This window comes from Antedon mediterranea, chromosome 4, assembly GCF_964355755.1.
Source record: "Antedon mediterranea chromosome 4, ecAntMedi1.1, whole genome shotgun sequence".
Lineage (NCBI taxonomy): Eukaryota > Metazoa > Echinodermata > Crinoidea > Comatulida > Antedonidae > Antedon > Antedon mediterranea.
In genome coordinates, this window is record NC_092673.1 from 30,410,006 (window position 1) to 30,426,606 (window position 16,601).

General features: G+C 35.0%; 1 protein-coding gene across 1 annotated transcript in view; it reads right to left on the bottom strand.

Moving 5' to 3' along the window:
- The window catches only part of LOC140047251 (complement C3-like), an 18,055-nt gene continuing 1,454 nt past the window's right edge, over window positions 1-16,601 (bottom strand). Inside the window, exons 3-23 of the mRNA XM_072092154.1 lie at window positions 15,840-16,188; window positions 15,298-15,526; window positions 14,322-14,531; window positions 12,988-13,123; window positions 11,654-11,758; window positions 10,610-10,804; window positions 10,201-10,282; window positions 9,296-9,473; window positions 8,928-9,029; window positions 7,641-7,976; window positions 6,982-7,140; window positions 6,790-6,849; window positions 6,501-6,634; window positions 6,221-6,314; window positions 5,694-5,768; window positions 5,161-5,263; window positions 4,686-4,775; window positions 4,301-4,396; window positions 3,361-3,441; window positions 2,908-3,064; window positions 1-2,045 (exon numbers count right to left, since the gene is read on the bottom strand). Coding sequence (XP_071948255.1) covers window positions 1,913-2,045; window positions 2,908-3,064; window positions 3,361-3,441; window positions 4,301-4,396; window positions 4,686-4,775; window positions 5,161-5,263; window positions 5,694-5,768; window positions 6,221-6,314; window positions 6,501-6,634; window positions 6,790-6,849; window positions 6,982-7,140; window positions 7,641-7,976; window positions 8,928-9,029; window positions 9,296-9,473; window positions 10,201-10,282; window positions 10,610-10,804; window positions 11,654-11,758; window positions 12,988-13,123; window positions 14,322-14,531; window positions 15,298-15,526; window positions 15,840-16,188 — 3,104 coding nt within the window. The 3' untranslated portion in view covers window positions 1-1,912. The remainder of the gene's footprint in view (window positions 2,046-2,907; window positions 3,065-3,360; window positions 3,442-4,300; window positions 4,397-4,685; window positions 4,776-5,160; window positions 5,264-5,693; window positions 5,769-6,220; window positions 6,315-6,500; window positions 6,635-6,789; window positions 6,850-6,981; window positions 7,141-7,640; window positions 7,977-8,927; window positions 9,030-9,295; window positions 9,474-10,200; window positions 10,283-10,609; window positions 10,805-11,653; window positions 11,759-12,987; window positions 13,124-14,321; window positions 14,532-15,297; window positions 15,527-15,839; window positions 16,189-16,601) is intronic.

A 16,601-nucleotide genomic window follows, 5' to 3' on the forward strand; every position in this document is an offset into this window, starting at 1 on the left:
CACTGAAGTTGCCTGACGGATTTCAATAGGCAACGCATTTCATAAGAGAAACGGATGCAGTTCATTGTGCAATTTGAGCACAAATATTTTGAATTAAAAAAATCGATCGCTTGTCTTCAGTTTAGGCTTATAAATGTAAATTATGTCACCTTTTGGGTAATTTACAAGTTACAACTTACTTTTAAACAAACAATTTGTCAGATAATAATGTAAATGAAACAATTTTATTTTAAAGGATTTATTGTTAAGCAATTCTAATAAGCACGAATGTGCGATACTCGGGGTACAGCAAAAGAAGCTGTAATGACGTCATAAGACCGGATGTAACGTCACATACACGTCAAATACGGCTATACGGTACCATCTTCGAAAGTTAAAAAAACAAGGTTTCGCCCGGGCTCGAACCGAGGACCTTCTGCGTGTTAAGCAGACGTGATAACCACTACGCCAAGAAGCCGCATATAACTACATAACGCTGTGGTGTGTGTCACACATTGTGGCTTCTTAATTAAACAAATTAAACAGCAAAAGAAGCTGTAATGACGTCATATGACCTGATGTGACGTCACAAACACATCAATAACCTCTACCAAATACGGCTATACGGTACGATCTTTGAGACATGATATGGCTGCATCCGGTTTGAAATTTAAAAATATGGCTCTATAGCTTTGAGGACATGTCCCTGTAGTATATTCATGCCAAATCCCAGCTCAATATTACAACGAATAAGGGAGGAGTAGTACTTTAAAAATTGCACTTTTTACTCAATAGTGTCCAGATGGAAGAGGAGAAAATGAGTAAGTCCTAGACTCGGGTACCCCGAGTAATAATAATAAAAAGTATACATACATTAATTAACATACATTGTATTACAGCAAGATGAAGACGTTATATATGTTTTAATGAAAAATTAACAAACTAAATTAATTACCGTACATGGGGAGGTGGTGGAGGGGCGGGTTGAATTATTTTTTTTTCCTATGCAATTAAGGCAGAAATCATGAATAATTCATTAGAATAATTATGACATAATATGGGACATTATAGAGGGCACTATATAAGCATGCAGAGAGATTAAATAATGTGTGTAAACAGCGTTTGCCAACCGAAATGTTTAGTATAGTGGTAAAGGCTTTAACCTATTAAACTGGAGCCCTCGATTCGAGGTCTTTCTTTAGAATAGAACATAATTAAAGTAATGAATTATTTATGATTTCTGCCTTAATTGCTTAGGGAAAAAAAATAATGCGGGCGGAGTATTAGGGGTGGGGTTTTAGTCGATGACTGCCCCGAGCCTCATTACCACTACACAAAACATGGAAAAACTAATTTCTATACATGATCTTTATATACAATACTTACCTACCCTTACTTATATAGGTCTACTAGAGGGCTTTCGAAATTACATAACAGCCCCGCGTTTTTGGCTCCATCCAGGCAACGCCAATTGGCGTTGCCTGTGTTTAACGGTTCACGGAAGTGTTCGCATGCATTTGCACGCTCGTTGCACTTCGCAAACTGCCGCGTCGCCTGTTTCGAAAGCACCCTATATTATATTTTGTGATTATTATGAATTCTTGATAAAGCTTGGTTTCCACGCAACGTAAAGTAATTTGACCAATCACGGCATGATGGATAATCGGAATTGACACTTGTGATTGGTCAACTCACTTGCGACGATGTACCTCTATTATGATATAAATATCTCTATGCAGTGTAAGCAACAATCATCAAATGTTTAATATAATATACCTAGGCGAAATCGGCGATTTTCATCGCTTACACGGTTCATGAGTATAATCAGCAGTAATATAAACGGCAAACAAATTAATGCAATTTAATTTAAAAGAACGGTTAATTCAATGGGAATACAAACAATTATTCAATCATTTTTTCCCGAGTAGCTTGATCACACGACGCATCCGTTTTCCAACATTTTGTTCTTAAATTTCTTGATTTTCCGACCTCTCTTATTTTCCTGTCCTCGTATTTTTATTGGCCACTTCTCGATATAGCTAGCACTATCTAGCAAATATTTCAATCTGTGAATGAAATGAAAAAAATCTTATATATATAATATATATATATATATAATATATATATATATATATATATATATATATATATATATATATATATATATATATATATATATATATATATAGAGTAAAAAAAGAATGTTGAAAGTGGCCAAAATAAGTTTGTGGGAAAACTTGACTTCATAGGCACCAGATTAAAAAGTTTAAACTAAAGGTGTAGAGTCTAATTTACAAGAACCTTATACGGTAACACTATAAGCATGAATGTAAATGATAGATAAATTAAAGACATATATTTTTATATTTGTAACTATCGTTTGGGTTAACTCAACGGAAAAGCACCTGATGTTTCAGAAAATTAAATGCCCAGATCAATCAATCAAAATCAATCAGATTAATCTTAATTCATTTAAATATATCTCTTTGGACATCGATAGCGCAATACAGTACACACATCATGTGTGGTTGTTTGACATCAATGTTACGGCTCTTCCATTTTAGGGTATATAAAACATAGGATTACGTGTATTACCGTATATACTAGGCCTATTCATTATTTTATTTTCCTATCTGCACATTGTTGCTTTTCTAATCATGCGGAGTGCTGTAGAGGAGCATTACGGGCTGCAACATGTTTTAATCAAGAAAAAGGGAAGGTGTCTCTTATTTACCAGGGTTAAGTTAGCGATAACTGGGCACATGAAACCAACTCACTCGGGTAAAGAACTAATCTTGAAAAGTTCATTGAACTCTGATTATACTGTACCAGTGATGAAATGAGTAACTTGTTCTCTTAAATTAAACGGCGACTATAAATGGTTATGGTTATAAATGTGATTATTAATTTTGAAAAAAAAAAACTTACTTAGTTTTACCGTCCTCTTTGTAGGAAATACCATCTTTGCCCATTATCAGATACTTGTGGCCAAGTTTAAATACGTCACAACCTGGACACGAACTCTTTATAATGAAAAGGCGGGGGGATCCTTCAGTATCGCTCACCTCGTCAAATTGATCGCTGCCTAAAAAGACAAAGAGAGGTTCAGAAAAGAATGTTAGGACGTTTAGGAGTCCCATACTCCAAATCTATATAAACACCGTTAGGTGAGAGAACTCTAATCCTGCTCAATACCATAAGGAGCTGACCGGCTAGTATTTATAATACTATATATACTGACCTATATAAGCTAACGTAACCTTTACATGGTACAGGAATAACATGATTTACATGATATGCTAAATTACGGAATGTCAATATTGGAAATACTCAGAGAAACCGGTTGAAATGCCGATAATCGTATACGGTACGACTACGTACCTTTTTTTAATCTGCTAACATTCGCGTTGAGAGTAATGAAGCCGTTTATTGTATCAACGGAAAGAGCAACAGCCTCGAACACTAGTAAATAAAAACAAAGACGTAATTGACAACTGGCCTTTTCAGAGCACCTCATTTTTGTCGTTCGTTCTTTTTGATTAGTGCTTGTAAATGATATTATGAAGTTTGTCTTTCACTCACTACAAACAGTGAGGAGTGAGTGGCCGAGCGGTTAAGACAGTGGAACTGTAATCCATAGCCATAACATGGCAAGGGTTTGAGCCTCACTCGCTCCATTGTTCTGGTGGTAGAACAAGTCTTCTCGGATAAGGACTATAAACCGTAGGTCCAGTGTATGCATATTGCTCGTGTGCACTTTAGAGAACCTAGTACATCTTTCGATACGAGTAGGGGGTTACCCCAGTGTACTAGTTCACACACATACACACGCACACTGTCGTGGACAGACGAAAATGCCGCCGTAGTTGGCTGCCGATGACACGATGTGACCCTTAGGGGAGAAGAATGTTGTTGAAAAGGTAACATCTAAGTCCACAGCGCATAGAGACGCAGGAGCAGAGTCTTCACATCTGAAGTTGACTCCAAAATACGAAGAACAACTTTCGTGCCACATGGTCTGTCAAAAATTACTATTCACTGTTCTAGATCGGTCATGATATGCAATAATTAATTTTTAAAATTAACATAATGAGTGAGTAGTTAAGACAGTGGAACCGTAGTCATAACATCGGCAAGGGTTTGAGGCTCACTCGCTCCATGGTTCTGGTTGTAGAAGGAGTCTTCTCGGATGAGGACTATTTTACTTGACTCCATATCATTGAATGGAATAGTCGTCTCATACAAATGTTTTTCTATTACACGAATACATTCAGCATTTTTTATAACACAACCACATTTTACTCCTAAATTGAATTTTTACCATAATCGATTTCACTCTTTGATCCACAAGCCAGGTCTTCAAGTTTGTCAGGCGACGCTTTCTCTACTTCGGATCTCCCACAAATTGGACAAGCACCTAGCAGCGTAACGAAATATACAGACACATGTTAGGAGTTCCAGGCGGCGATTCGGCTTAATATAGGTAAAAAGATAAACATTTTGGCACACATGGCTTGTCATACGTACACTTGAATACTGGGAATCAAACCGTGATGGTCATGCTCGGAAACGAATACCAACAAAATGAAAAGCTTTCTTTAAAAATCTAGCTACAGTAATTGAAAGATAATTAATTAAAGATAATCAACTACGTTTCGATAATCAGTTTTCTTTTGTATAAGAAAATCAATCTATTGTATAGTTACCTGACGCACAAACACAAATATCGCCCTCACAAGCTTGTCTCAATTCAGTTTGATCGTCAAATGGGTTATAAAATGCAGTGCATTTTTTCTCTGTTAAAAACAATAAAACATAATAAACTTCCTCAATATAGTGATGTGATAATGTAGTTCCGTGATAGTGTAGTTTCGTAGTAACTTGATGGACTAGACTGATTTCAATAAATAAAACAGCTTACAAAATTAAGAAAAACCTACTAATTTCATTGCCATTATGCCAATATTGAATACTTCTCCAAATAGGGATTTTTAAATGTGCATGTACTTTCAAGATATGTGCAATTAGTGCTAACATGTGCATTCCTAATCGATGTTACCTAGGTTAGGTAACCTATTTAGCTAGCCTAGTTAGTTATAGGTTATAATAGTATTCATTTAGTTCATCGATATGAATTAATACACATATCTGCCTGAACGAAACTTAAAAACAAAAAGCTACCTGGGAAATAGTAATCGAAAACTGTGACGCTAGCTGACTGAGCATTACCAATTATAAATTCTCGTTCGACATGAAAAGGAAGAGTTGTTAGGTTTGAAGTCAACTGCAAACAAATTATAAGAAGAAGAAAAAAACATTTTGTCACCGAAAATATAACAAAATAAACATGGATAAATAAAACAAAATGTTCGGCGTGAGTCAAAGAAACTGGTTGTTTTATACAAAATAAAGCTTGGTTCCCACTAGCGACGCAACGTAATATATGCAACGAAAGAAAAATTCCCTTCTAATAGTTGTGTTTGCCCCCGCCTGCGTGAACTCAAACCTGCGATGTTTGCAGCACTATTGCGTCGTCGGTTTGATTACGCAATACGTCGTAGCGTTGCGTTCTAGTGGGTTAGCTTCTTTCCGTCGGAAAGCGATCTGTTGCGCCGTATGGTTTTCGACGATCACGGAAGTTTATTTGTTAATCTTCTTCACTTTAGAATTGACCATGTAATCTCATCTTTACTAAATAAAGGTAACATACTTACTGTTTTTAGATACAATACAACCTTTCTGTCGACATTCTCATATCGTTCTACTGGGTACTCGACAGAATCTACAAGCTAAATAATAAAGGAAACATTATTAGCACTAATACGAATAACATGTAGCATAGTGACAACAAATAATAATACCTAACAATACTTAAATCAAGTAGGCTAAATTTTGTATTTTTGCAAGATAACCGATTTATATCGTTTGGAACTAGAAAAAACATCATTATACCGTAAGCATATGTCATTATTAAATCAATTTTTTGATTGGTTCGAAAAAAAAAATGTATATACCTAAAAAACTTTAATATAAAGCAAAACATATTCAAATTTTTGATTGAATTTGACCATTTATTTTGTCATTTTTCCGGGTTTTTTTCTACGAAAGGTATTAACTTTATTGAAACTACCAATAATCTATTGAAAGTCTGATTTTATTAATCTTTATTTTTCATGTTTTTGGGGAACAATACATCTTTTAAGAATAAGGTAGAAATTTAATTTAAAAAAAAAATTTTTACATTATCCAATGTGCTCTGTACTGGAGTAAAACCTGTTAATAAACCAACATCAACAATCGCCATATCCGTTTGTCCATTTAGTTCTTTTTGATATCTAATAATTGTATCATATTAGTTAGGTAAAAAAAGTAAGGGACATGCAAATACAGTGATCCGATATTAATTAACTTAATTGCAAAACAACCAAAACATATTTTTACTACTTTTTTAACAATATATTTTTACTTTCTATACACCTTTCTTAATAGTTTTAATAAATAAAAAAAAACAATTAGCTTACTTAACAGCAACCTCCAATCTATACCGTTTGGTTTCAGAGCTGGGATCTGCTTGTAATTGTACCATTTGTGCAAAGATATAAAATGCACATTCTTCTCCTGGGGTAGCAGCTGGAGTATTGTAAATAACTTCAACCTAACAGACAAAATTGTTGCTTTCAGTAGGCCTAAAATAAACGACGCGTTTCAAGTGTCAAATTGTACACGCATCTTTACAACACGGCAATCCGTCAACCTCGCCCCTGAAATGTAATATTAATCGACTTGGCTAATTATAATAATCTCTCTTACCTGAGCCTGGGCAACACCTTCTCCCTTGCATTTAATGATCAGTGTACCGTCAAAAGGACACTGAAACAACATGAATTAAACATTATTATGTACCTACATAACTCAAGTGTATAACTCAGGACTGGTTCTAACATTTGAATTGACGTGACTAATACACTAGTTTACACATAGGCCTATGCAGTGTTCACTCACTGTCTTTCTTTGTGATAAGGTTGATGTTTTGCTGTCAATATCTACACTCTCCTCGTATTTTTTCGTTGATGTCGAAGTTACATAGCACGTCATAACAACAGGCGCAATTGAGGTTTCACTTGCATACGTTGATAGGGCTTCAAAAGCAATTGCAGTGTCCTTAAATGAAAAACACCCCAAAACTGCGGATAACCCCAATTGTTATCCGCAGTACGTCATATGTTGGAGTACCATAACAACAATCAATGAAAAAAGAATTGTTGTTTTGATTTAAACAAAGAACGAAATTAGAAAAAAAGTTTTATATAGATTTGTATATTTTTAAGTGCCATTCAAGGAGGTTGGGCGAGACAAAATGGTTGTGAAGAAGTTATTAATTGTTTATTGAAATAAAACAGAGAAAGAAAGAAAATCGTCATTGTAGTATGTTGTTGGAGATTTTTTTTTATATTTTGAGAGTTAAAAACACCATTCTTTAGGTAAGTAAGTCATGTGTGTGTTAAGAACGATGGAAATAATGTTAAAGTGGAAAGCTGCCATTACAAAAATAGAAAAGAAGTGGATTTAAAATATGTACAGTATAAAGAAAGGTTACTCACACGCACACCCCCACCCCAACACACACAAACAAACAAACAAACCAAAAACATAATACTAACGGATGTAGAACTGAACCCGCGTTTGAAGTCTCTGTGTTCCGTCAGCCAATTCACCATACCGTTTGCATACCTAATCTCATTTCTGTGGACAGCAGTCAACAGCGCATAGCTTGTTGCTTCGACCGTCAGTGCCTTTGAGTTCATTGTAAAGTGACGTAGGCCCTTAACTGTATCAAACGAGGCGCCTTCTTTCACTTTGGTCCATACTTCATCTTTAAGTGTACTGTTTACCACATTCAATGCGTATGCTACGACTGTACGATGGTAAACTGTTTCCAAAGTATTAAAATTAGCCTCGAGGTACGAAATAGCTTTTGCAATTCTGTCATCATAAATCTGCAAATAAAAATAAACAATACTTTTCAAGTATTCTGGCTCACAAAGTGCTTTCTAAGTTTTCTTTAAAGAGGAAAAATAGTAATTTTAAAAGGTGGCGGTTTGCGGTTTAAGAAACTGTACAGTACGACACTGTTCATTGCTTGGTTCCCACTAGGACACAACGTAATAAAGCGTTGTTCCCACTAGCCGTGACGTATTGACGCAAAGTGATGTATTGCGTAATCGCTGGTTTGATTTCATTTCACGCAGGCGGGGGAAAACACAATATGGAAGGGCATTTTCTTACATTGCGTAGGTTGCGTTACGCTGCGTCGCTAGTGGGAACCAAGCTTTACGACGCGTCGCGACGTAGACGCAACGTAACAATGCAAAGTGTCGTAGGAACATGCACTTATTGTATCACAAGTGGGAACCAACTGTGTAAACACGGTGCCGTTAGACGCAAGCAGAAACTATTCAACTTTCCGCAGAATGTTGCTTTCGGCAGACATTAAGTCGATTGCGTAAAGTGAAATATATTAAACGTTGCGTCATTACGTTGCGTCATTACGTTGCGTTGCGGCATTATTTTCTACTGGAAACCAAGCTTGGTTTGTGGAGCAACAAAGATAATATAAGGGATACTGTATATTGAACAATTGAACAATAATTAAGGAGAAAAAAATGTTGAACAGGCCATTTTAATTTGACATAATAATTATAGTTATTCACTTTGATAAAAAATTGGATCTAAAAACATATTTACTTGATAAAACCCTGATATTCAACACAAAGCCCATTGCGTTAGGAAACGGATTTCTGGTTTAAATTTAACTGGTTTTTTTTGTAAGCAATATAACTATTTGTAGGTTTTTCGGCGAAAATGAATGACTTTATTTAACTTCAAAATGGCCGATTCAAAGCTTGTTTTGGGAATACATCTTTAATGTTGGAGTAGTTGATACTTACCACACCACAATCCACAGGCTTATATTTTAGGTATTTTGGGTTGTATTTTTTCAAAGTTGTGACAACAAATGCGGTCATCATAATGTCACCACTGATTCCACCCTAGAAATATAAAGTCATATTGTATGAATTGGAGAAAAGTAATAAAATAATAATCTGACGGCTCTTCCGTACATAAATGAATGTTAAATGGAGAAAATTTTTCCATGATAGAGTTCTCTTTTAACAAGGCCGGAGTAAATTTAAAAAAAGGTAATAAGTAAAAAGTATTTGTGTTATGGAATTTAAATACTGAAATAAAATAAAAAATGAAATAGATCGACTGCATTTGCAAACAATTCACTGCTACATTTTATCGTTGCACTTACGGCCATATCTTTATGAATAACTGTGTTGTTTTCGTAGAATCTACCCTGACCTTCAACCTCATCGATATCCACGTATCGCGTTTCAAAAAAATTAAACGCGTTACAAAGGATTGTACTGTTAACATATCTTTGTAGTACAAGCGCGTTGTAGAACACTTTAACCGTATAAGCCGTCAGCCTATTGAAAATAATGAGAGTTTACTCAATATTACATTTTGTTGTAACTTTAGATAGGTTTGTTTATATTCAAAAACAATAATTGTGATTCTTCAAATTAAGACCTGCAAAAAAAAAACCCACAAAGTGCACCCCCGCTAGCATTTTTCCTATCCAATTAAGGCAGAAAACATGAATAATTCATAACCTTAATTATTTTCTATTATAAAGAATTGCAAGATAGCTGATATACTTCCTAAATATATTAAACCTAACTCTCTAAATAATCTCTCTCAACTATTTAAAAAAAACCGAGGGCTCCAGTGTAATAGGTTAAAGCCTTTACTATACCAAACATTTCGGTTGGTAAACGCTGTTAATCTCTCTGCATACTTATATAGCGCCCTCTATAATGTGCCATATTATGTAAATTAATTTTGTAAATAATTATTCGAATGAATTATTAATGATTTCTGCCTTAATTGGATAGGAAAAAAATATTCACTCCGCTAGCCTATTCATGCTGTATAGATTCCTGTATTTTATTAACTATGTTTGAAGTATGACGTAAAAATGACTACAATACGCTAATAAAAACGCTCTATCACGTCTGTGTAGTTGAATGGTTTGTAGCTGTAGCTTTGGATGTCGATGTTTACCGGGTTTTAACCCTACCTACGAATGAGTTTTTTTTCTGCATCGCCTACCTACTAAAAATAAATTCTTCCATACTGAAAAAAATTACCCACCAAGTACTGCCAGGTCTACGATCTCCCCACGCTGAAAATGACCCGTCATCCGTTCTTTGATAGGTGATCATTCTCTGGTAACCTAAGACAAATCAACAGCGTTATAACATAGCTGGTACATTCTAACCTCATGGCTGATAAATCAATTAATTAATTTTGTGTTCATTTTGTAATTCAGTATTAGATATAAACAAACATATGCTCTAGTGTAAATAATATTTTCCCAATAAATAAATGGCTTTGTATACTATTTTCACAATTAATACTTAGATCGCTATAGAATTAGATTATTATCTATTATTGTTAGTTAATATTCTTAATATTCTCCAGGTTTGTGAGGACTGTAGGTTCTACCAAAATAATGCACCTAGTACTCTGATGGAAACATTGAATAAACAATTATACATACTTTTTTCTACATTCGAGAAGCCGTTTTCTTCCAACTTGCCGGTGATTTGATTGGTTTTATCCAGGTATAACATCGTGTAAACATTAGCTGACATAAACATCATGGTCTGTTCACCACATCCCATTGGCTTACCGAGTAACGAACCAGGGTCTAACCCTTCAATTATTGAACTTACAGAAGGGCTCATAACATCACCTGTAATATAATTACAATATATATAATATCATTTTTGCATAATTATTACAATCGAGAGGATATCAGCAAACTGCACAAGCTACCTATTTTGTTGTTATTTATTTAGACCATATAACATGACATTTACAAATGTCATGTTCTATGGGCTAAATACAGTCTTGCAATGGACATCAACATAATAAGAGGAAGATAAAATGGTATAGTTAAAGATGGACGACCTGGGTGTAGATGCATTTAAATGCATAATATCCACTGAAACATGCAAAGAGGAGTAAAATATACAACATTTACTTCTGTGTACGTTTTACAGTAGACTTATTTATTGTCTGTTTTATGTTAAGCTTGGTTCCCCCTAGAACGCAACACAAAGACGTAAACGCAACGTAAGCGAGTTGACCAATCACAAGCTTTGTAATTATTCAAACTTTCGCTTGTCATTGGTCAACACGCTTGCTTTGCGTTACGTCCTTGCGTTTTGTCTCCAGTGGGAACCAAGCTTTAGTCTACCAGTCGCCGTTTCGATTTTTTTCCGAAATTGAGATGAGTTGTAGTAAGTAGTATAAGTAATTTTACTTTCATTGGACCAGAGATAAAGATTGAATGAATTATACGTTTGAAACGCCATTTGTGCCAAAATATTTATCTTTTCATTAATTTCGGTCTAGAACCTAGACTAGTTTGTCAGAATCATGAACAGTGTATCGTATATGATCGCTATATTATTCAATTTGCTTTTGAAATTCATTGAAAAATATTTCGGACATAGCGCTATGCGGACAAGATAATTAATATAATGCAGAATCAAAAAACACCTCCCACATTACAAATGTATGTTGTTATTCAACTTACCAAAAAATGTGATGAAACATTGTTCTGTTCCTGGTATTATATTAGAGTCAGTAATTGATATATTCATGCTGTCCGTCTGCACACTGTTTGCTAAGTTACGACTTGCTGTAGACAATATTTTCATACAAATTAATTGATCAACTTCGAAGCGTGGTTCTCACTAAAAACGCAACGCAAGGACGCCAACGCGACGCAGGCGAGTCGACCAATAAAAAAACGAAACTTGAATAAGCCATCGCTTGTGATTTGTCAAATCACTTGCGTTGCGCTTACGTTCCTGCGTCGTAGTGGAAATTCAACCAAGTGGTGTTATTATTATTATTTATTTCCTTTATTGCATCAAGTAAGCAGTGATGAAGTTGACATAAATATAATAGTAAATATGTAAACACATAGTATAACACAGTCCAAACAAGTAATACTAAAATATATCATAGTCCACAAATCAGTCTTTCAATGGCCATCATAGTACATCCAGTAACACAAACCAATAGAGGTTCACAATTTGCTTATCATAACTCAGCTACTGATCATTCACCAATCATTGAAAACTCCGTGGAAATAATGAAGTTTTTTGTGCGTTGTATCCGGACTTTGGGGAGGGTGAACGATCTAACGCGTCGGAGCTGATGGTTGTGTGTGGGAGGTTTAGGTAAGAGAGAGTGTAATATATGATCTTTTTTTTTCATTTTATCAAAGAATTTTCTTGACAACTTCTCGCGGCGTTCAGATAGAGTGATGATGTTAAGGTATCTGCGGGTATCAGCATACGAGGTACCATCGGGCATATTATGTTACACGCTCTTCTTTGGACATGTTCGATTTGGTCAGATTGTGCTTTGGATAAACTCGGGGACCAAACAGCACAGGCATATTCGAGAACTGGTCGTATCACTGCTTGATAGTATCGGAGCAGTTCCAGTCTATCTAGGCCAGACAGAACATAACGTAACGTTCCAATAGCGACGGAACATAACGCAACCTACGCAACGTAAGAAAATGCGTTGCGTTCTTTTGGGAATCAAGCTTTAGTTGATGTATGTGTGATGTATGTGTAATGATGGGTTATAAATGCAAGTAGGTTCCGTCTAAATAAAATACGTGTAATGTGTTTAAACAGAGAACATATAAAGGGTATTTGGTTCAAATTGCGCATACGCATTAACTTCTCTTGTGAAATTTCTGAATTCTTCCGTACGTGCAATTTTCTTCTAGAAAGAATTACAATTTCAAATATTAATATCTCTACTCGAACAATTCACCAATTTAGTATTCACGGCGAAAATAAAGCTATAACTACACTCAACAAAATGATAGATAGATACTGTACTCACTTTCTGCTTTAAATGGGAATTCGTTATGTAGGGGTTGATCAGGTTCTTCTACATCTCCGGTTTCTATTCCACTTGGACGTGAGCCAGCAGGATCAATCAGCAACATTTTAGAATGATACCTTTCAACTCCTTCGTGCTGCCATAATTAAATCATACAAAAACATATCGATCACTTTAAACTAAGTATTGTGTATGCAGATTTACAGCACGTTCCAACATATTCCAGTTTTATTAATACATTTAAATCTGGTTTAGTTACTTGAAATAAGTTGGAGATTATATATTCCTTACTTAAAATTTGTTTTGATTATCTTACGCTCTGCTACACTATCAAACTTTATGTGATGTGACCATATATGGACATGATGATGATGTCATATCACTACCATATTTGGCCATATCACTACCATGTTTAGGCACATCAAACTTGTTTTGTCAAACTAGTTTGATAGTGTAGACATAGCTTTACAAATTGTATAATACAAGAGTGACAACTGTTCATTTATCAATACATTGTATTTCTTCTAATAGTCGATTCTAATAACAATGATAACAAGAAAGCCACTCCGAGAGTGCATACCTCCGCCTACTGTAAAATTCTCCTACATAAGATTTCTCCGGTAAAAAAAAATATATATATACATTTGTGTGTGTCTTAATGCTGTTTGTGATTTAGGCTAATTTCACTATAAGCATGTGTATGCGAGTTTGGTGTAATGGTTATGTAACAAGCCTTTCAATTAACAATAGCTTCAGTTGACTAACAATGGAACAGCAATGCGAAAATCAAACGAGTAAATTTGAAAAGAAATAGGTTTTTTAAACTACGCGCATCAAATAACGTGCACATTAAATCAAATTATGTTTTAAAATTACAAATCACAAATTATAACTCTTGCCTCTTGTATAAAAATGAAGTTTTTTTGGCAAGTAGTTCTCGAGAAAATGTAATTTTAGTTTACTTCTTACTTTAAGACTGCTCGCCGGCTTTTGAAAAAAATCTGTCCTATCTTTTAACACTAGCAGGTCTGAAAAAGTATACTAAAAAGTGGTCCAGAATTGGGACTGTGGTCCCAAATGGTCCCAGAATTTAAGAGAATGGTCCTTGACCACATATCTATCTGTCTGATCATTTTGGTAAAGATCTTGTAATTACTTTTTGAGTAATCCTGCTAACTAACAAACAAACAAACAAACACACGCTACCGATTACATATACCTCCTTGGCGGAGGTAAATAATTTATAGCATGGTTACATGTTAATGTTAGGCCTACGTCTTTTCCACACTTATAATTGTCTGTACTTATTAGTATTCAATAGTAGGCAAACTTACAACAACCAGAATCTTTTTACGGATTGCGTCAGTTCCGTCAATAGTGTAGGCGTTGATCTCAATCGTAGGACTGCCAACAGTTTGTGGAATAATGTTGAAATAGGTCGTCTTTGCGTCGTGCTTTGGTATTGTCAACTGGTGCTTAGATCCCTTTTCTCCTGGAGGACTTTCTGAGCAAATGCCTTCTGAACCATACATATACACATTTGCCTTCAAATAAAAATAATAAATAAAGGTTACGTAAACCAGTCTATATTTTAAACTAAGTATAGGTTATATGAAGTGACGACTAAAATCTTCTTCTGATGCATTTATAGTAAGTTAAGCATATATTTTTCAGAATTATAGAATTTTGGCAATGTAAGACATAAAATGATCATTTAATGACTATAATCAACGTCGTTGAGTTGCGTCCAAGTGAAAAGCTTAAAGATGTATTGTCCCCCAAAAACATGAAAAATTAAGATTAATTAAATCAGACTTTGAATAGGTTATTTTGTAGTTTTCATATAGGTTATCCCCTTCCGTAAAAAACCCCGGAAAAAATTGTGTTTTACCATATAAAATGTCAAAATAAATGGTCAAATTCAACCAAAAACCCATTGCTAGCTGGCAGCTAATTTGACCATTTTTTGCTTTAAATTACAGTTTTTTCGGATAAATACATTTTTTTCCGATCCATTTTTTGGTCAAAGTGGATAACTATTATGTTGTATTTAAATTGCATATTCAACAACAATTGTGTTCAGAATATTTTTTTCAGGGGGACAATACATCTTTAAACCATTCAAAAATGAATTATCTAGACCTACCGCTGACAAAATAATTAGGGTTATGTCAATGTTGTAATTGTACGCGTGTTAAAAACAACGATAAGTTCTTGGCTAAACCATGGACCTACATTAAGCCAATGGCAAAACCATGGACATATACATTTATAAGTCTATCGCTAAACCCATTTATTTAATATACTAACAGTGATGTCTGTATCTTTGTAGTTAAACACGGTAGCTTGGACTTGTGTTTGTTCGCCTCTGACGATTGAATACGGCATCTTTAACTGTATAAATACATCTTTTGAAACTTCTATCTCTCTTGGTTCTGCTACACACATTCCCATTAAAGTTGACACTGATGAAGCCTGTATAATCCAGTTGGTGATACTGTGAGGGACAGATGGGGTTTTGGTTATCTTTCCGCTTTTACTAGGAGATGAAAAAGAGGAAACCTGTCACAGTAAAACCACTGGTGTATAGATACAGTAAAATGCGTAGCTTGTTAAATTTGCTTTCGATTTGCAACGACCGACGACATATATGACCAAACTACACTACTACAGTACGACATGTGTGAACATTGAGACGTGGTTCTCGCTCCTCCTCGGCGACACAGGTTTGATGGTTTCTAGGTCCAGAGGACGACCGACAACACATCGACTGGCCTAACTTAGGTTGATCATCGGTCCTTGGTCGTCGCAAATCGAAAGCTCCCGATTTCTGATAAAGTATTCTTACGTACGGAATATCAAATTCTTCAAAAATCCAAGTTTCTGGGAAATAACTTCTGGCAATAACTTCTAAACTCTCAACGATCTTTACCTCATCATCGCCACCAACTCTACCAGCAATTGCATTTCTTTCTTCTTCTTTACTAGCACAACAGTTGTAGAATACTACAACTACGTTGTCAAGAAGATGTACATTTGGCGGATCTCCAATTTCTTCTGGAACGGTTATCCGCTTTCTTTTGCTAAATCTCTTGATTCGTTGTGCGCATGTCTTCTTGGGGATTTTGATAAAACCGTCTTCACAAGCTGAACATAACTCTTCGTTCATCTTATACTCATCATAGCACGATTGTTGGTTTTCTTAAATTAAAACATACTTATTGAATCAAATAATGACACAGCGTTTAGCCGATTCTCGGTAATGTATTTATAATTTTACCAGTATCATAGGCAAATTCTGTAAAACGATGTCACATGTGACACATGCATCCTAGACCATAAGGCAAACCTTACCTTTACCCACATACGCCATATGACGGAGTGTAAATGTTCAAAGCTCAAAGTGGATGCACGCGCGTTATACTATAATACGTGGGTATGAATCCACTTGCATTTAAAGATGTATTGTCCCCCAAAAACATGAAATATGAAGATTAAAAAAATCAGACTTGAATATGTTATTTTGTAGTTTTAATAAAGTTAATCACTTCCATAGAAAAAAAACCCGAAAAAAAATAATGTTTTCATTTCTAAAATGACAAAATAAATGTTTA